The following is a 21,018-nucleotide window of genomic DNA, read 5'->3' on the forward strand; positions in this document are numbered from 1 at the left end:
AATAATGCATTTAAAAGATTTTATGAAACGCTATATAACTCTGAACTCAATAATGTAACTAGAATGCAATCTTTATTTCTAGATAAACTTGAAATACCAAAAATTTCAGAAAAAGACAAAGTAAATGTTGATAGGCAAATTAGTATACATGAAATTATAGATGCAATAAACTCCTTAAATGCTGGCAAAACAGCTGGTCCAGATGGATTGCCAATTGACCTTTACAAATATTTTAAAGATAAATTAGCACAGCCCCTCTTAGATATGTATATAGAATGTTTTAATAATGGCAATCTTACTGACTCATTAAGGAAGTCCCTGATAATACTGCTTCCTAAACCTGGAAAACTAAATAATAAGTGTGAAAATATGCGTCCTATAAGCTTAATCAATACAGACACTAAAATTATTTGTAAAATTTTTGCTAAAAGATTAGAAAGTATTCTTCCAGTTATTATAATGGATTTGTTAAACATAGACAGGGTTTTCATAATGTAAGACGAGTTTTAAACATTCTTCATAATCAGAGTGAGCAGGACGATACAGCCATTCTTTCGCTTGACGCGGAGAAGGCTTTTGATAGAACTGAGCGGTCATATCTTTTTGATGTCATTGTTAGATTTGGGTTTGGAAAGGTATTTCTGCATTGGATCAAGCTATTACATTGTCACTCTGTGGCTCAGGTTAAGACAAATGAGATAATCTCTGAACAATTTGATATTAAAAGAGGGTGCCCGCAGGGTTCACCCTTATCTCCACTTTTATTCCTTTTAGCTATTGAACCTCTGGCAATAGCTGTTAGAAACAGCGGACAGATACAAGGTGTTAGGATTGGTAGAAAGGAACATAGAATTGCTTTATTTGCTGATGATATCATAATATTTTTAAAGCAATTAAAAAATTCTGTGCCCGCTGTAAAGGATTTATTAGATCAGTTTGGGGTTTTCTCAGGGTATAAAGTTAATGTAGCAAAATCATCATTAATGTTACTTAATCAAGGGTACAATCAAAACGTAAATCAGAATGTATCTGGCTTTACTGTTAACTCTGAATTCATCTATCTAGGTATTAAAATAGTTCCTTCATTAAAAGATGTGGTGGTACTTAACTATAATATAATACTACAGAAAATTTCCAAAGATTTGGAGCGTTGGATAAGTCTACCACTATCTATTATTGGAAGGATAAGTGTTCTTAAAATGAATGTATTACCTAGACTGTTGTATATGTTTCAAAATGTCCCACTGGCTCCTCCTGCTGGATTATCCTGCAGGGATAGCTCAGTAGGTAAAGTGGTCGCCCCATGATCGGAAGGTCGGCGGTTCGAATCCACTTAACGGCTACCCTGAGGTACCCCTGAGCAAGGTACCGTCCCTACACACTGCTCCCCGGGCGCCTGCTTAGTGGGCTGCCCACTGCTTCACTGAGTGAATGGGTCAAATGCAGAGAAAAACAAGTAATTTCCCCATGGGGATCAATAAAGTATCCATTATTATTATTAGTATTATTATTTACTAAATTAACATCACTAATCAGAGAGTTTATCTGGAACAAGAAGCAGCCTCGTATTCGTTTGTCTTTGTTGTACCTTCCCTTTGATACAGGGGGGTTGAAATGCCCCAACTTTTACTGGTACTATTTGGCTATTCAATTAAGGACAATAAGATTTTATTTTTCATCCCAAAATACCCCGTCATGGGTGGGGATGGAAGCAAATGCTCTTAAAATGCCATTAAATTTGTACTTATATTCTGCGAAATCCAAACAGTTAAAGAAAGAAACAAATAATCCTATAGTTCAAAACATGATTGAAGTCTGGTTTACAATAAAAGAAATGATGAATATTAAGAACAATCTCTCTCAGTTTAGCCCCATCTGGGGAAATGCCTTATTTGTACCAGGAAAGTTGGATGCAGGGTTTCAGGATTGGGCAGTAAAAGGTGTTAAGAAAGTGGGTGATCTGTTTTGTGATGGAGTAATGGTCTCATTTGAGGATTTAGTCTCAAAATTTCAAATCCCCCAAAAACACTTTTTTAAGTATTTACAAATTAGAAGCTTTATTTCATCTATGCAAAATAAATCCCTTAATTTTCCCCAGTTAAGTAAGCTAGAGGAGTTTATGGTGAAAAAAGGTGGTAATAAAGGCTTAATTTCAACATTTTATAATTGGATTGTTTCTGCCTCTTCAGAAACATCAGTTTCTAAGTTGGAAGCTTGGAGAAAGGACCTAAATATTAATATTTCTGAGGAGACATGGAAGTTAATTTGCTTAAAAGCACAAAAACAATCGATTAACAGTAACTTAAAATTACTACAATACAATTGGATCATGCAAACATATGTAACACCGGTGAAACTGAATAAATATAATAATAGAATACCAGATACATGTTTTAAATGTGGAGAAGCCCGTGGAACATTTTTTCATTGTATATGGGAATGTAGAATTGTTTGTGCCTTTTGGCAGGAGGTGATGAACAAAATAAACCAAATTTTAAATAAAAAGATCACTTTGGATGTAGAAATGATGCTACTACAAGTGTATCCTAAAAATATTAAATTAACAACCTATCAAATTAAGTTTATGGATTATTGTACATTACAGGCAAAACGTATGATTGCAATAAATTGGAAAACATCAGTTCCTCCTGCTATTGGCGCTTGGATAAACTCCTTGACACAGTGTATGGAAATGGAAAGGATTACGTACTTTCTGAAAAATAAGTTAATATATTTTGATGAAATTTGGAAGCCATTTAAAAAATTTTTAAAAGTAGTAAATATAGAACAACTTATGTAGGAGAGTGGAGATTGTTTAGCATGTGCATGCTAATTTTTATTGTTTATTCCTATTGATTATATTTTCTTATTTCTTTTTTTTTGTTGTTTTTTTTTCTTGAATTATGTATAAATGCCACATATGGTACAATTGTATATATATTTCATGTGAGCTTGTTCTTTTTTTTCTTTGTTCGGAAGAGAGCAGAGTGGGAGGTGAGGGTGGGGGAAAAGGGTTTCTATTACAACAGCATATTATTGGAAACTACCTTTGTATGTTGTTGGAAAAGTAATAAAAATATTTAAAAAAATAAAATAAAATAAAAAGTCAAAATGAAATAAAAATCCCAAATAAAAAATAACAAATTATACTTCCTAAATAATACATTTTATTGCAAATGTGGTTTCTAATCAGACAGGTCTCACTTCAAAACATTTTGGTGTAATTTTCCAAAACAATGTATTTTAAATGTCATCCTTTGAAACCTGAATGGCCTGTTTTTGTTTCTCATACCTATATATGCTTATCTGTGGCAGACATTATAGATGTTTTAATATTATTAATTAATTAAGCGGTTTTAAAAAGCATGCAAATGTTTGTCTTTGAAATAAAGACATAAAAACTTGCAGTTCGGTGCTTAACAATGTTCATTAAACCACCAGCCTGGGTAAGGTTTATGCCACAGCTGGCATAAATGAACAGTATTGGTATTTACCAAAATCATTTTTATGTTTTTCTAATAAGTAATCCACCAGTATACGCAGGCTGTTTAATAATAATATTGTAACACTAAAAATATTTTTTTCTTCATTAATTTTAAAATGTGTTCTTTTACAACACCTAATAAAACATTTGTAAGGATGCCAAATTCCAGTTATTTTCTTGCATTCCTGATCAGAAAAATTAGTTTTAGTGGTTAAATCCTATGCTCAGATAATTTCTGACTTCTCCGAGGAGTCTATTGTGCTGGCTTGAATTTGGGTATAAAAATGTGAACAGAATCGTATAATTTTTCATTTTAAACATTTTTAAACAGTTTTTTTTAACTCGATGTTTGAGTGAATTATAGATAGACAGTATGCTGGTCTGATTTGAGCACCAAACTTGAGATAAACTGAATAATGTGATTGCACTAAAGTCCTCACACTCAGGGTGCTTTTCATCCTTTGTTATTTGGCTGCTTCAGTTTCAAAAATCTGGTTTGGGAATGTGGAAAATTTCAAAGAGTTTGTGCAAAAAGACTCAGATCTGAGGTCTCTACAGCAGGAAATCTGATCACCATGGTTCACTGCAGAACAGGGAACCATAAATATGCGCGGAGTCATAATTGACCATGCTGGGTCAGTCTCTAGTTAACAGTAAATGAGAAAGTGTCACTACAGTTTAAAAAGACGGAAGGAACTTATTCATTTATTCAAATATGTAGTTTATATTTGTTATGTTTGACTAACTAAAATAATATCCAACTCAGTTGATCGTCTATGCAAACTATTCAGACCGTCTCCTGAAATCTTCAGATTATGAGACAAAATTTCATGTTTGAGCTGCATTATAGCACAGCTTACAAACTCAAGCATGAATGTAATATTCATTCAATTGTATTCAGACATTATAATCAAAGTAAACAAGTTTATTGGCCCGTTTAAGTTAAAAGGGAAGATTAGAAGACAGTCATAAGTGTGGATGTGCTCGTCATGTTTATCATTTTTCATGATCTACTCTTAATAGTTTATGATAACAATAAAGTCACAGCCAGGAAACATCTGCTGACGTCTTCAGTGACCTCCAATAAGCTGAATTTAACACCCAGACTTTGTGTTCACTGGTGTGATAGTCAGAGAGATTCATTATGTGCCTCACAGTTTTCAAATTGTCCCAGAGGAACATCCAAGCTCCTCAGGTGTGTCCAAACTTTTGACTGGTGCTGTACATCATGTGAGATATTTGGACTGGAGCCTCCTTCCCTCTAAATAACAGAAGACAATGAAAAGCTAATCTGTAAGCTATTTCAGTAGAATTTAGCTTATCTTGTGTGATTTAAAAGTATTAATCAATCTCCCTTTTAAAGGATTATGAGTTATAGTCAGTTGCATTTAAAATGGATATAAATTAAGGGTTTGACACTGATGGAGGCACATCTTACGTCCACTTGTGTGTTTGTTCTTCCGTGAAGAGCTTCTGATGATGTTCACATGCTGGTATGTTTGCTCTGAGTCTGTGCATTAGTAATCTCAGGAGGAATGACTCATATAAATAACCAGGCATGAAAGTAGAACATTAATTAATTTATTCAAGTTTTAATGTATTCGTGTAAACAGCGAGTGGCCACAGAAGAGAAGGAATGTGTTACAAAATTCTCCTTTGCACAGAATACTCAGTCGTCCTCCACACAGCTGAAGAGGCAGCTTATGGAGTTACCTTCAATAATTTACAGGCGGCCTGAACTCACGGAGGTGATTCTAAGAACTGAGACAGCCTGTAAAAGCCTGATGGGCAAGACTCTGGAGGAAAGGAAGCACAGTTATTTACACAACAGTGACAAATTAACTGTCGGTCCTCAGACCACATTTAAGCTTGTAATGAAATGCCTCATTTATGATTCCAGTGCTCTTTAGAGTTTTTCAAGCAGGAAAATGTTCTATCAGTCTACACGTCCTCCAACTTTTCTTTTTTTTTTTTTTCATTTTAAAAAAACAAAAGAAACAAAAACAGGATTTGGACCACTGGTGCGATGAGGAGAATGGAAAGTGGTTTTTAACATTGCAGGCTTTGATATGATTGAAATTTTCTGCTTCTTTTTCATTAAACTGTGATATTTTACATTGGACAACACATGGAGAAGAGAAAGAGGACCCCTGATTTTTAATGTTTCTGCACAAAATCTTTGAACTCCATATCCCCAAACCAGATGATTTAGAGTTTGTTAAAGTTCACTCAGTCGTAGATAAAGGTATTAGAAACACAGAGAGAAACATTAAAAATATAATCTTCTTTAAAATAAAAGGTGTCATAAGATAATTCAGCTGATTGAGGGTTAACTAGGTGAAAGCGTTAACATCATATCTAGTGTTACTTCAAACATATTTAAGATAAAATAAACTAATTATATATCTTATGTTGTTTTGGTCATTCAAACTGGAGGTAGGAAAAAGTCTCAGGAACTCAACTTTGGCGCAGATGCGATGTAAAGGATTAAAAGGCATCTGAATCAGTCTGACTTTTCCTCTTTTTTCTTCCACGTAATCAGCGCCTCCTGGGAAATGTGCAGTAAAACAACACCGACGCACACCGTGGTTAAAGCACACAGTATGGCGAGGCTGTCTGTTATAGTCAGCGCGGTCCACTCCTTAAAGAGAAGACCGGAAGCTAAAATCACGGTGGACGTGAACGTCACATAGTAAATCGCTTCAAATATGTTGGAGCTGAAACACTCCAGTGCCTTGTTGATGAAGAAGAACTGTGTGAGGATACTGACAGCCAGCGTGCCCAGCAAGCCCAGGAAGAGCGCCCGAGCCCTGCTGCTTGACGGGCCCTCGCCGAATGCGTCCGGAACCGCCAAGCCGAGGCCTTTGCTGCTCGGCACTGTGAAGCTTCCCAGCAAGGAACATATGGCAACGTACACCATGATGTTAGATGTGCCATGAGCCGGAGCGACCCACACGATGAGAATGATCAGCAGCAGGACCACCACAAGGGCGTACGTGACAAACACTGCAGGACAACAAGAGAAACCAAGAGTTATTTTAGGAGCAGGAGAGAAGTTGTATTACACACTAACTATAGTCCTTTTTACTGTCTGCAAAGTAAAGGAGTGTATATTGGTATTTAATGGCCTACTGAAAAGCTTCTGGACACAACAGATCAGTCAGATGAGGAAGTGTATATACACATATACATAATGTTGGTGTAAAACAGAATGACTGATTAAGTGCATAATCAGTGTGAAGGAAACAGCAAATAAAGAGCCCCTCTGCGTTACCTGGGTCGAGGAGCCTCTCCTCCAACTCGAGCCTTGAAGTTGCCTCTGCTGTCGGGGCGTGAATGATGAGCACCACAGAGCCGCAGCAGCATAAAACACAGCCGAGCTTCCCCAGGATGCTTAAATGCTCTTTCAAGATCCAGGAGGCCAACACAGCCCTGCAGCACCCAAACACACACCGTCAAAAGTTCAAGAAATTAAAGTGTTTAAACAGTTTCTTCTCTTGTAGAGCTTAAATCAGGGGTGGGGAACTCCAGGCCTCAAGGGCTGGTGTCCTGCAGGTTTTAGATCTCACCCTGGGTCAGTACAACTGAATCAAATGATTAGTTCATTACCAGGCCTCTGGAGAACTTCAAGACATGTTGAGGAGGTAATTAAGCCATTTAGATCAACTGTGTTGGATGAAGGACACATCTAAAACCTGCAGGACACTGGCCCTTGAGGCCTGGAGTTCACCCACCCCTGGTTTAAATGATGCAGCAGTATCATTTAAACCATTCACTAATACTACCAACAGTTTAAAGGCTGTAAATATTAATCATACTGTTGACTCCCATCAGCAAATAAAGAGGACCTTTACTGAAAGGAGTGGCTGAGATTTATTGGCTGTGTCCCGACAGTTTTACACACCTACAACCGGTGATCCAGTTTCATTAAGTTATATGATTTACAGATGCTGGCGTTGACTGACAGACATGATTTTATTTTTAAAATAACAAAAAAATTATCAGCTTTTTACAGTTGATCTTCAACTTCAGGCATGTTACCTAAAGTAGAAGATTTACAACTTCAGGTAACATACCTGTCAGATGAGAGGTGTGGCAGTGATAAGGATATAAGGATTTATGTCTTCAAGTGCAACAGAAACAACTGATTCAACAGGGCGAGAAGTTTAATCCTCTCAGGTTAAAGTAACACAAACATTCTGCTGTCAGAAATTGTGATTTCTGTCTTTTAATAACCGTTTTCCCAAGTCTCAAATAAATAATCAATCAGTGGACAAAAAGAAATAAGGATGATCACTGTTATACCTTAAAAACCATTTCAGAATCAGAAAACTTTGTTGTCCATTGGAAAGCAGGGGATTTAAACGTGTTACTCAGTGTATACAAACAAAACAGCAAAAGAAAAGGAACATAAGACACGATATAAACGCCACACAGCAAGATCATGTGATGCTCAAAAAACAAACAAACATTATTTGGCTGCAGGGAACTGATAGTGCTGTCTTTATGTCCCACTGCCTGGGTGGAGATCTGACACTGTGTGGTGTCAGTTTTTTTGTTTATCTGCTCAGTGACCCGTGACAGTTTTTGATTTGTTTTTACTGAAATAAATGTGTGCCAATATACGATGCTGTAAGTGTGAACATCTGGTCTGGTTTTGTGGTGAGTCACAGGAAGTGTTCCGCATAGCTCACTACTAGGCCCCATCCTCTTCACTTTTTCAATTCTAAAAGCCAAATCTAACTTAAATTTAAGCGTTAATGGGTAAATGAAATGGTGTATCTAGCTTCTCATCAGCAGGGGCAGATTCAGCTCCGATCGTTGACTTTTAATTATTTCTTTGAACATAAATCTGTAACGACTTCAAAAAAAGAAGAGTTGGGTGCACAAGTTTGAATTTATTTTGGATTTTCTGTAATCCAGACAGAGTCAAAAATATAGATACAAACACAAATAAACATACACACTCACTTTAATTTTTTAATAAGTGATGCTGCAGGTTTTACGAAGTTGACAAGGCCAAGGACTGTTAACTTCTTGTTAGTGGTCATGATTGACTTTGGTTGTTGCTGTTTGCCAGCATTAAAAAGGATTTGTTTGACAACACTCAATAGACTGACCAATACTCAGAACAAATCCAAGGAACTCAGTGAAGATCTAAGAATAAAAATTGTAGTTTTACGCAAGTTGAAAAGGTCTCTTGAATCCATTTCTAAGCAACTGCAGAATTATCAATTCAAACAACCGTAGATAAGTACAAGTTACTCAGATATATCACCACTTTGCTAAAGTCTGAACGAAGACCAAAACTGTCTCCCTTGGATGAGAGGAAATTGGTAAGTATTTTTGGGGAACAACCAAGGAACCATCAAGGCTCAAGCATGCCATAAGCTGGAACCTGTTGTAACACCAGCATCGCTGTACACAGTGAAGCAAATTTTACATCGCCATGAACTGAGAGGGAACCACCAAGAAAGAAACCCCTGCTCCAAAATCAAAACCTCCAACAGCTTGATTTAAAATTGCAAATGCCCAGGTGGACAAGTCAAATGTTTCCTGGAGAAAAGGTCAGACAAGAACATTTTTATCTATTTTAACAAATGACAAAAGGTATGTTTGGAGTAAAGGTGAGTCCTTCAAACCTAAAAACACTACACGATCTGTTAAGCATGGTGGTGGTAGTATCATGCTCTCAGGCTGCTTTGCTTCGACGGTACTGGTAGATTGCAAAAAGTGGATTGACTAATGATGAAGACCGACTACCTCCAAATTCTTCATCTTAACCCCAATTCGATTGTTAAAAGTTAATGCTCGAAACACACATTAATACTTAAAACTGCTCTTGGAATTACTAAAGCAGGATAACATAATGCTTTGGAAATGCTTTTGGAACCACAATCCTAAATGAAAATTAGTGGATAACACTTAAAAGCGGGGTCAGTGCCAGGAAATAAAGCAGCTTAAATTAATTCTACCAAATATAGCAAGAAGAGTGGTTGATTTGGTACTATATAGAATTAAACAAAATATTAGTGGGGTTATATAGATTTATGGTTGGACCTATAAAGACATTAAAGACGTATGTTGTACATATATAGCTCAAAATGACCATGATATTCATGCCCATGAGGAGTTGATTAAAACTTCTGTATGATGTTTGTAGTTTAGCCCAAAAAGATTCCACGTGGAGCTGAATACTTAAGAAACAAACAACCAAATGACGAGCAACTGAACTCACCCAAACAGCACTCCTAGGGCTCCCAGAGGAGTAACTACCACCGCAGGGGCCACATTGTATGCCAGGAAATTACCAACCTGACCCGTAATCACTGCAGAGATTCACAGACAGGTGTGTGAGACATATAATTTTCTAAATAACACACCAAGTCTGTAAATGATACTCACTACACAGTGTCCCACTCCACCACACCACATCTGTGAGGTACGACCTTCCTGTTGGAGAACATTCAAAACTTCAGTCAGTCTCTATTATTCCACAAACAGCCACGTTTACTGTTTCTGTGCTTTACCTCTGTGGCGGGAACGTAGTATCCCTTTTTTCTGCAGCACAAATGTCGACCCATTAATGAAACTTGATATTATAGCTATTGTTATTCCCAGATTTTGAGAAGAAACTGCCGGTAGTCCTGAGTCAGAGGCCATTACTGCTGCTCTGTTTACTTCCCGTTTCTTTGAGCCACAGCGACACCCAGCGGACATCTCAGCTTCACCCCAGGTCAGCCCAGCCTCTCCTATGTCCCGCCTCAAGTCTGAAAGTAGCGTTAATTTTATAACACCGCTCTGCGCGCAGGGCGGCCGCACTGGAATCAGTGGAATCAACATTGCTGCCTCTTGCGCAATAAACCCCGCCCGTGGGTACGCTGTGGTGATACACATGCATCGCACTGAAGCAGGCAGTTAAAACTACGTAATTTGTTTCCATGTCTCGTGCACTAGTTCGCGATCCGTCAATCAAGCCCATAATGAAGGTCTCGTTAATGCAGCAGAGCAGCTGAGGGGACGAGAGCAGATTGAGAAGAAACCGCAGGTAATTCACAGCGTTGTTGCTGAAAACTGACATGTTCCTGTCTGTGTTACTGAGCTCCGTGACCCGCTGCGTGTCGCTCGGTTCGGTGTCAGCTCACAGCAGCTCGTTTATCAGCGCCTGCATGAGAGCTGCTTTAGCACGGGCTAGTGCTAGCTGGCTAGCAGGCTAAGTGATTAGCTTTAGCGCCAAGCTAACGCTGCCCAGCGTTAGGTACAGCTTTATGAGCTCAGTGATGCTGTGTCAGTGTGCGGTGTTCTCTGACTGCTGTTTGTTATCATGTGTGGGGAAATAGCGTCAAAACATCAAGGTTATCACTGCTTTTGCTAGCATGCAATGCTGCGATCTGCTGTTTTCCTCCCAGCGATTTATGTAGCTGAAACATTTCTGGCCCCAAATCATAATCGCCTTCATGTTATTTAACGTCGTTCAACGCCTTATTTAGGCTCTGATTAGGTTATAATTATTACTACCCCTGTTATGGATGAGTCTTTCTTGTCTTATGTAAAGTTGTTTTTCAAACCCAGCTGCTAAAGCTCAACCCACTTACTGCTTAATCACATTTTTATGCATCATCTGTCAGTGAATATTCGAGTCCAAGTTTCCCATTTGTTTACACGCCTTTTCATATTACCTGACTATGGAGAGCTTTCCTTACTGTCACTCTACACACACAGACGAATATTTATATAAAACGAAGTAACATTAACATGATATTAACACGCTAAACTAGTATAGTCGTTGCTGTATACTACTTTCTGTGTCAAACAGCCAACAAAACTGAATTACAGTCGTAAAAACAGGGCTTACATAAAGTAGAATAAATGCAGCATGACAAACATGGCCAGTAGGGTAAAATAACAAAAAATTAATATAATTAAGCATGTTAAGCACGTTTGATTTTGCAGATTTCTATGATAGATGCACTTCCTGATGCAGCCCAAATTTTCCTCCTGGGACCATCCAATGATCTTGTCAGACAAATATGTAAACCACTGCTGTAGTGGTTAGTGGACATATTGAACAAAGGATATTGAAGATGAAATTGTCTGGCATAAGGACCCCAAGTGACGTCATCATGAATGTAGTGAAGGAGGACATGCAGAGGGTTGGTGTGACAGAGGATACTAGGGATAGAGCGAGGTTGATGCAGGTGATATGATGTGGTAACTGCTAAAAGAAGAAGAAAAATAGTCTTCTTCTAAATATCCACTGTGTGATGGCAGTAATCTATAGTAGATCCCAAGTTTGTCTCAGTTCCTTTTCTAACAGCAAACGGTGATACCATTTCTAATGAGACAAGCTTTAGAAGCAGTTAGGAGGGTGTGAGGTTCATAAGGTTTGACTAAATCCATAAGCAGGCTTTAAAAGTAATTTAAGTTAAAATCTATCTGATACCTAAGAGTTGGCCAGTGTGGGCATCGAGGATGGTGATGTGGTTTCATCTCTGGCAGTTTAGGTGGATGTGGGACCTTTGGCACAGATTCGAGTAGAGGAAATTGTAGAAGTCTAAACCTGATGCTAGGAAGGAGTTGATGACTTTATCAAGATGCGTTAGAGATGTAAAAAAAATTTTATTAAATGTATTTCTTCGCTGGGGAAGGCTAGCCAGTACGGCCTTATTAATTTGTGTGTGAAAGCACAGCTCAAAGTCAAAGATCACATTCAGATTGATGCTGAGGGCAGATTTTCAAGGTTTTTATTCAGGTTCCAGGTCAGATATGGAAGGAATAATAAGAGCTTCAGATCTGGACTCTTTGATCTAAAGAAAGAAATGCATTTTGTTACTAAATAGGCTAAATGGAGCATATACCTGTGTATCAGCCATATGAGCAACAGTGTAAATCACCATTATATTGATGGATTATCTAACGGATAAGTGTAGGTATTACAGGATCAGGCAGCACAAGAGGAACAGATGTTTTGCAGAGAGTGGTCAATGTATTATCCACAGCCACAGTTATTTGGATGACTTCTGCATCAAACAGTGAAGGAATCAAAATAGTGTGAGGATTCCAACTGAATTTGAATAGCCATGATGGAGGAGAAGAAACACAGACACATTCAAACAGCTAACAGAGACACTGCGTTGCATGAAAATGTCTGAGATTATACCACATCGCAAGCAGCATAATTCCACTCAGATTCACATTCCTTTCCACCTGGAAACTAGAATAGAAGTAATTACTGTGGCCTAGGAAGTAGGGCTGGGCAATATGAGAAAAATCTAATATCACAAAATTTTTTGGCTTTGTTGCGATACACTATATATATCACGATATGTCTTGAGCCCCAGCACCTGTGGTAACGTGGGCTAAGGGGGTGAGCTGCAGTTTTAAGCCTTCATGAAATCAAGTTTTTCATGTAAAGATCGGCATGTGTGGTATCCACAGAAACTTCAGAATCTCGGTTAAAAGCTCATGAGAACCATTTCTACAACCACTAAACACTGTGAAAACTACAAACAATTAAAAGAGCAGTTACGCAATTTTGCAAAATGTCCCTAAACACAGAAAACAAAGCCACAAACTCACTTGACTTTTTGTAACGAAGCAAATTGTGCATTGTCTAAAAGCAGAGATCTTGCAGATTTCGAAACTGCAAGTTTTGTCACGCTCCGACCAAAATCTTCCACTTGGGAATGGGAATCAATGCATTCGTGGCATGTGGAAGGGAAAAAAACATATTAAATTTCATGCAGACAGCTTAATATTTCCATGGCAACCTATACTCGATGGTTACGATAAAACCATTGAGTATAGCCATCATACGCAGAAAAACTTGCGATACATCCATTATATTCAATATATCGCCCACCCCTACTAGAAAGGTCTTCTTGAAGCACATCAAACTGCTTTCACTGTGTTCCCTCTGGTTCTTCGTTACCTCGCTGAGCTCATCCATCTAATTGTCTTCACTTGAGCGATAATCGTCAGGATAAAAACAGACATGCTTTTAATGATTTTACTGACTTTACCTAGGATGAAGTCACTAAAAAGTAGCATATTAAGTTAATTAACTTGAAACAAACCTGGAAAGTAAAGTTTGTAATTGATGGTCATAAAGCTCAGTCCATTTTCATGTACTTACATTGTCATTATTTGTGGATTCCCACCTTGCAGTGACTTTATTAAATTGTCTTTTTATAGCACTCCTTGTTGCATGGTTTTCTTGCAGGTTGGCTGCGTTTGCAGCCCAGAGAGGAGAGGGAAAGATGCCTTCTCCATCATTTACCCTTGATGCTCAGCTGAGATTTCATGACAAATGGCTGAAGATAGACCTGCAGGTATGTACACGAGAAGGAGGCAGTGGCACAAAATAATATTTATCGTGGTGGGTTTTGTTTTTTGGTTGTTGTTTTTTTTTTTCCCCCCCAGTCACTTGATCTGTCAAGTGACTGAGGAGAAGAGATGATCTGTAATGTTTCTTATCTTTACCTCAGCTGTGAGATCAATTTTCCAGATTAACTGGGAAACGTTACCCCATGTCAGTGTGTCATACTCACTGTTGTCCCCTAGCTGTTTCTTTGTTTTCTAAATATTTCAGAATCGTGGTGCCTTATTGATTGTATTTTACATGACTGACTGCTGTCATGTCAGAACCAGAATTAGTAGAGTTTTATATTTTGAAACCTTTAGTTTTCAGTTAAGTTTAATTTCACTTACTTTGCAGAGAGGGTTTTGTCATTTCACTTTAGTTTTTTATTCTTAAGAAATGTTCAGACTTAGTTGAGTTTTTAACTGGTTTCGGTGTTTGTGTCACTTTTTTCTTTTATATGTAATAGTTGGTGTTTTTCTGGAGCCCAATTTTGAGAGGTTCAAAACAGGAAAAACGGTGCATTACAATAATACAGACAGTTGGCTCACAGGGCAGTAAACATCTGCAGCAGAGCCTCTCGAGATTAGTTCTGACTAAAACCAGAGACATTTCCTCTGTATTTGTATTTTCAGGGCTTGAGTGGAATTGCTCTGTATATTAATTTGTGCCTCACACATGCATAAGAATGGATGAAAATTACATTTTTGATTTTAGGTCAGAGGCATGTAGGATACAAAATGGCTCTATAGAGGCCACTATGAAAATTTCTATGAAGGTCGAAGTCTACAAGAAGCCTTGATTACATATCTGCGTCAGACCTCATGCAGATGATTATTGTTTTTCTGGTTCAGCCTGTAATAAAGTACATCACCAGAAAATCTTTCTTTTTTCTTTTTTTGAATGTCTGTGTTGTGCAAACAAACCCTTGTTGTTAGTAATTATGAACTCTTTCAGTGAATACACCACAGACTTAACAGGCTGCAGTCTCTCTACCCGGAACTTGAAAATTAATTTGGATCATCCTATCAGGACTTGATTTTAGGACCCACCATTTTCCCACCATAAAAGCTTCTTTCAGCACTGAAGGAAGTGCAGCTTTAGTGTTATCTGTCTGCTCAGTCTCTGAGCTAACATGGGTTCAAATCTGTCTAAGAATGAGGAAACATTTGGCTTTCAGCTTGTGAATATTTCAGAGCAAACCAATGTCATGCATATGTGTTGTAGCACTAAGGGGATGACACACAAATGGTTTTTTTCTTCAGTCGGTTGATACTCTGAGATAAAACAGCTATTCTGGTACTCTTGAGTTGTGAAGGCTGCACAGATAGATGAAAGGACCTCTGTGTACACTCTTTAGCGAGGAATAAAATTCAGGGAAATGATGTGGAATGACCTGATTATGGAGAAAATAATGCTCTTGGCCATCTTGAGCTGACCTTGAGCACCCTTAAAGAAAATGGTTAGCAGCAATTGAATTTTCAAAATAAGAGGATTATCCAGTAGGATATTATTTCTGTTGTTATCACAGTTCGTTCAGCATGTAACTCAGCCTGTATCCAAGTCAGTGTCTGACCCTCTGAGGAAAAACTTTGGATCAATGAATGATCAGAGTGGATCCATATTAGCTGTTGTGTTCTGATAACGTGATGGAAATGTGTCTGCAGAAGTGACTAGAGAACAAACCGAACGCTATTAATACGCACCACTGTGTGGCTCAGGTCAGGACTTTTTTGTGGGGGGGTTCACAGTATGTAAGTAGAAATTGTTGTTTTCGAATAAATTACTTCACTGCTGGAAATTTTCCTTTAGCTGTGGATAAAACCTTTGAGGTGGTGTCAAATATGTCTCCATGCAGCATTAATAAAAGCAGAGGTTTCTGTTCTGCACTGCACTGATTGTGTTTCTCTTCCTTCTGGCAGCGGGCTTTTTCTCCAGAGGGTCTGAGTGAGATGTGGAATGAGATGGTAAAAGATGAGGAGATAACATTCAACGGAGAAGAATCAGCTCACCCAGGTATTTATGTGTGACATGTGACACCTATTTCCACGCCGTCTGAGGATTGATACCTGAGATTGGGACAGACAGCAGTGCTTTAACCTTGCTGCTGAGGATGAAGGTTAACGTCCTAATCTCTTCTGACTCTTTATAGAAGACTGCACTGACTGTTTTGGAGCTCAGAAGAAGGATGAGCCCAATGATAAAGAGAAGAAGGAAGAGGAGGAGACGTCGACGTCGGTGCATCACTCCATCATTGAGACATGGGACTGGGGACGGCAGCCAGGTGAGAAAACTACCTGAGTGAGTTTAAAAGTCGGGTTAGCTGCAGTAATTCCTGCTGCAGTCTCGTGCTCCCCCTGTGACTCCTGTCATTTTATGCCTTTCCGTTTCCAAGTAGGGTAATTAATACTACGCTGAGAGCAGAGGGTTTCGTAACACCTACATGTGAACTACATAAATCTCGTTTTAGCTAACGGCTCATCTCTCACTGTTTGGCGGTGTGTCTGGCCATGTTGATGTGTGTGTGTTTTGCTGGCACGTGAGGTGTGGAAACTGAAATGACAACCTAAAGTCTGCTGGTCTGAGTGGTTATTTTTACCCTGCAGAGTTTAATCTTAGTTGGCATTACGTTGGTTCACAGCGGGATACAGACTCTCACCCAGTTTGTTTGCTGGTGGGGCTGGGTGGGACGGTTCATGGTGGCAGGAGATAAGCACCGAGCAGGCGGGCCAGTTAATACAGATTTTGATACTGTCTGCCTGGTTGCTTCCTCCTTTTTTTTATTATTGACTGAGACAGGAAGTTGGGCTGGTGTGTACAGTGAGTGTAACTGGATCGCCGCATGGACAAGTGCTCTGTCATTGATGCTTAAAGTTCAAACGGCACACTTCCTGCTTTCCCATTGGATGTTTGTAATTTCCCGAGCTGCTGCGTTGAAGCCAGGATGTTGACATGTGAGATCTTTGCAGGTTTCCTCTCTGTCCCTTGTTAGATTTTTATTAAAGATGTGATAATTTCCTGTGAGTCTAATATTTCTTCAGCTGTGAGGAATGCAGACTGAGCAGAGAGTCTGACTAGGATCCATATCTGTTCTGACAGCTGAGCACAGCTGACTGCTGTGTGGCTCATACAACCTCAGGACAGTCTGGCTTACATAAAGCTTAAGTGGATTTCAGAACTGCTATTTTGGCCCACTTCGCCTTCCCTGCAGCGCTGTGGTTTAGACACAAAAAGGTTTTCTTTTGAGTCAGATCAGAACTCAGGACTTGCTGTGATGAAACTCAGTGGGACAAAATTTATTTTATTTTTTAATTGAGCAACCCTGAAGCATCTAACCAAAAAGCTTAGGTTGCTATACCCGGGGTTGGAAGTGGGATCTTAAATCTGCATTCATTTAAATGTCCAGCAGGGTGGGACTTCCTGATGAGTTTAGTTTTTTGCTCATTTCAGGTAATTGATGAGTACGACATGTTTGTTTTTTGTAAATTATGGTCATTCGATGGGCCTAAAAGGATGATTATCCAGGATGTTTATTGCCTGATGATTTGTCAACTAACTTATTAGACAATGAGTCCATTTGCTCGTTTCACTTAAGTTTTTTATTAGTTTCAGTGTTATTTGTTTTTTAGTCCATTCATTGAGCCAGCCATCCATTTTCTAGCAATTATCTGGGCCTGTGTTTTGGCGTCAGCAGCCTAGACGGAGACCTCTCTCCCTGGCCGTCTTCTCCAGCTCTTGCAAAGGGTTGCCTAAGCATTCCCAAGCCTCCTCACCTAGGCTCTTCAACTCCTCTCTAAGGCTGAGCCCAGACACTAAGCTGATATTCGCCACTTGTATCAGCTTGTCACCATAGGTATGAGTAGGAACATAGATCGATGAATAAATTGACAGCTTTACTTCCACACTGAGCCTCATAACAGATCAGTACAGTGTCAACATCACTGCAGATGTCACACCAATCCACCAGTCTCCTACTCCATCTTCCCCTACTGTGAACGAGAGCCTACTTAAACTCCTTCACACTTGAGATGGCAACTAATTTCCCAAAAAATGAAAAAAAAAAACAAAAAAAAAACCAACCCAAAACAACAAAAAAGCTGAATCTCATACAGTAAAGCAGATCTTTTTAGGGTAAAGTAACTAAATAAATGAATCAAGCAAAAACATAATAAAATGGCATACTAAATGTATGTAGTAGATATGACTTTAGCTACAAGACAGCAACTCATTCAATCGTTCAGGTAAGCTGCTGAGCAGGTACTTTGTAGAGAGATTACATGGTGTGTAGCTCTGCAGCTCTTACAAAAACAAAAAGACCCATTAAAATGGACCAAAGATGGGGAAATCCCAGGAAGTATGTTATGACCTCTTTTTAGCTGATATGCAGATTTATCACTCAAAACTAGTGACTTCACTCCTGTAGCTTATTTGCAAATTGAGTGTTTCTGGTCATAAACAAATGACATGCCAGTGCACTCACTTATTTTTACTATGTTATTCTTTTCTTTGAACCGTGTGTGTGCGCGTGTGTGTGTGTGCGCGTGTGTGTGTGTGTGTGTGTGTGTGCGTGTGCGTGTGTGTGTGTGTGTGTGTGTGTGTGTGTGCGTGTGTGTGTGTGTGTAGATGACAAGGAACTGAAGGACTGCCTGATGGTTCTGGTTGAGGACCAGCAGAAGCTCTCTGCTCAGATGGCCAAAAGCACCCTGTCTGCCCAGCGTCTGCGCCAGCGTCTCGTCATCCTGGAGCGCTATCTCATCTCTCTCAGCCACAGCATGATGGAGGAGAAGTACAAGGTCCGCTGGAAGACTCCGCCCAGCCCACCACTGCCAGCTGCTGACAACAAGAGGTAAATAAAAATGTTTCCTTTCTCAGGAATTGTGAACAAAACATTGGTCTTATGAGAGAACAGAGGCAGATTTAGAAACTGGGTAATTCCATGGAGAGTCAATGAGCTCCTCTCTGACCTCTTCAGAATCAGCTGATCTTTTTTGTACAATGACGCCTTGCAAAACTTGACCTTCATACTATGAATATTTTTAGAGTTAGAGAGTTGGAGTGAGGTGGGGGTGGTGGTTATTTAAGATTTGTCTTGTTTTTTGTTTATTTTTATTTTTTATCCTTAGCTGTAAAGCCACATTGGACTAGTGAACTGGTCCGTCGGGTTTGTGCAATTAGTCAAGTGTAGTAATCTGGAAGGTTATACACTCATGTCTTCTACAGCACATGCTGCAGGTTAAAGCAACGATTGAAGTCGATGAATGAGGCATTCTGAGTCTGTGCCAACATTTATACATGACTGATGGACTAAAAATGGAATAAAAATAATAATCCTCAACTTTCAGCAACCATTTTTAATGTTCTCTCTAGCCCACAGTGGTTGAGGAGTATGGCAACGTTTAGCGCAGGGGTGTCCAACTCCAGGCCTCAAGGGCTGGCGTCCTGCAGGTGTTAGGTCTCACTCTGGGTCAACACACCCGAATCAAATGATTAGTTCATTATCAGGCCTCTGAAGAACTTCAAGACATGTTGAGGAGGTCATTTAGCCATTTAAATCAGCTGTGTTTGATCAGGGATACATCTAAAACTTGCAGAACACTGGGCCTTGAGGCCTGGAGTTCCCCCACTCATGATCTAGATGGAGCTTAATTTTTTCTTTGTGTGTGTGTGTCCATGTTCAGAGAGCAGTGTACCATGAATACCTTATCCTATCATGATTATCCCCATAATGTCCTCCTTCTCTTCTTACCATAACTGAATTTATCTTAGCTTCCTTACCAGAGGGAGGGAGTTGTGGTCATTTAAAGCTTTAAAGTGCTTGTAAAATGGGCCATAAAGGGATAAAGTAGATTATTGTAGGGCCAATAGAAACTGTGTCAAACTTACTGTTTCATTCTTCCTGACTGCCAGAGGAGGTGTGAAATAGCTGGATATCCATCGTATGATTAGAGATTGAGACAGAGTACCAAGAAAGTAACACATGTGACCTGGGTGACGTAAGGAACCCGGCACTCAGTAGTAGTCACTAAGCGAGCATCAGTGCTCACCGCCTGTGCCAGTAGCTTTGTAACCTTCAGCTGGAGCAGTTTCATCCTCCTGAGACTGCATAGCCAGTACCCATCTCTGAAGTCTCGCTTCTGTTTTGATGGGGAAGTGGAGTAAGAGTAAACAGTATTGTATACTCTTAACTATTATGGTGTGTCTATCCAGTCACTGAAAGTTAAACCCTGCAGCTCAGTGTAAGTGCACACTGTGTTTTCTTTAAGTAAGCCTCTTAGGCATGCTCCAATAGGTCTCTCATATGCATAGTAAATGTAGGCCGTACTCTAAATGTGCTCCATATTTACTGTGCAGGGCTTTTAGTTCCAGGCATTTATTTGGAGCAGACTTGATTTTTTTTATTTCTAATTGAAAACCTCATTTTAGGATCTGCTGTTGCTGCCCTGTGATTGCATCACAGCGATGATACTAGGGGTGAACCGTTCATCAAATTTTAAATAGATTTTTGGCTTTCAGCATTTATGAAAGGAACACAATTGTAATTTAAAATGATCTCGCTTAGGCATTCCTTTTTGTGACAAAATCTTAATTTTCCTTGTGTTATAAATCAAATGGACTTAAACCTGTACAGTAGTGGATTTTTCATCCTTTCCGAAGCCTCCCTAGCTCTTCAGTTGAGCTTGAGCTAAGATGGTGAAACTTTTTGTCACAAGGCTCTAAAGGAAGTAAAAGTCACACACAGACAGAAGAAATCCAATGCATCTTCTGTATGTGGGCTTCAGTTGGCTGTTTGATAGTATGGTTTTTACAATGATGATAATAATATGATGATATTTAATTGATCCGTATGTGCTCGTATTCTTTTCAGCCCTCGTCCAGCCAGTAAAGGGGTGGAAGGTTTGGCCAGAGTCGGCTCCAGGGCAGCTCTTTCTTTTGCCTTTGCTTTCCTTCGCCGGGCATGGAGATCAGGTAAGAAGTGCTGATAGTGAAGACATTTTGTCCTTCGGCGCCGGTGATGATAGGTGTTGTCATGGTGGTGCAAGTTTGCTTAACAGCTGCTGAAGAATGCGTTGCGCCACATTAGAAGCTGCTCGTCGTAAACAACCAAACATCTTTCGCAAGGCTGTGTTTTTAGTCGTGCTGCTAGACGACAGACTGACAGAAGAGGGCCAAGGAG

At 39.3% G+C, this 21,018-nt stretch overlaps 2 protein-coding genes across 4 annotated transcripts in view; one reads left to right on the forward strand and one right to left on the reverse strand.

Annotated features, from left to right (window-relative positions):
* Window positions 1-5,049: 5,049 nt before the first annotated feature.
* On the reverse strand, window positions 5,050-10,219 carry nipa1 (NIPA magnesium transporter 1). The gene is made up of 5 exons (XM_085399273.1): window positions 10,015-10,219; window positions 9,890-9,937; window positions 9,723-9,813; window positions 6,759-6,916; window positions 5,050-6,490 (listed from the first exon to the last, which is right to left on the reverse strand). Exons 1-5 carry the CDS (start codon window positions 10,202-10,204, stop codon window positions 5,988-5,990), a joined length of 990 nt encoding a protein of 329 aa, XP_085255399.1. The 5' UTR covers window positions 10,205-10,219; the 3' UTR covers window positions 5,050-5,987.
* A 110-nt stretch (window positions 10,220-10,329) lies between these two features.
* The window catches only part of herc2 (HECT and RLD domain containing E3 ubiquitin protein ligase 2), a 51,987-nt gene continuing 41,298 nt past the window's right edge, over window positions 10,330-21,018 (forward strand). For all 3 annotated transcript variants that reach the window (XM_085399270.1, XM_085399271.1, XM_085399272.1), the window contains exons 1-6: window positions 10,330-10,532; window positions 13,707-13,815; window positions 15,767-15,860; window positions 15,997-16,128; window positions 18,468-18,690; window positions 20,710-20,810. In XM_085399270.1, the coding sequence (XP_085255396.1) occupies window positions 13,744-13,815; window positions 15,767-15,860; window positions 15,997-16,128; window positions 18,468-18,690; window positions 20,710-20,810 (622 nt within the window). In that variant the 5' untranslated portion in view covers window positions 10,330-10,532; window positions 13,707-13,743. The remainder of the gene's footprint in view (window positions 10,533-13,706; window positions 13,816-15,766; window positions 15,861-15,996; window positions 16,129-18,467; window positions 18,691-20,709; window positions 20,811-21,018) is intronic.

This window comes from Rhamphochromis longiceps, linkage group LG23 (genome assembly GCF_057381845.1).
Source record: "Rhamphochromis longiceps isolate RC_006_pf linkage group LG23, R_longiceps_female_GT1.1, whole genome shotgun sequence".
Taxonomy (NCBI): domain Eukaryota; kingdom Metazoa; phylum Chordata; class Actinopteri; order Cichliformes; family Cichlidae; genus Rhamphochromis; species Rhamphochromis longiceps.

Coding starts and splice junctions, on each gene's coding strand:
- nipa1 (XM_085399273.1), bottom strand. CDS start 10,204: ATGTCCGCTGGGTGTCGCTGTGGCTCAAAGAAACGGGAAGTAAACAGA. Junction 6,917..9,722: donor GCCCTAGGAGTGCTGTTTGG/GTGAGTTCAGTT, acceptor TGGGTGCTGCAG/GGCTGTGTTGGCCTCCTGGA. Junction 6,491..6,758: donor GGAGAGGCTCCTCGACCCAG/GTAACGCAGAGG, acceptor GTTGTCCTGCAG/TGTTTGTCACGTACGCCCTT.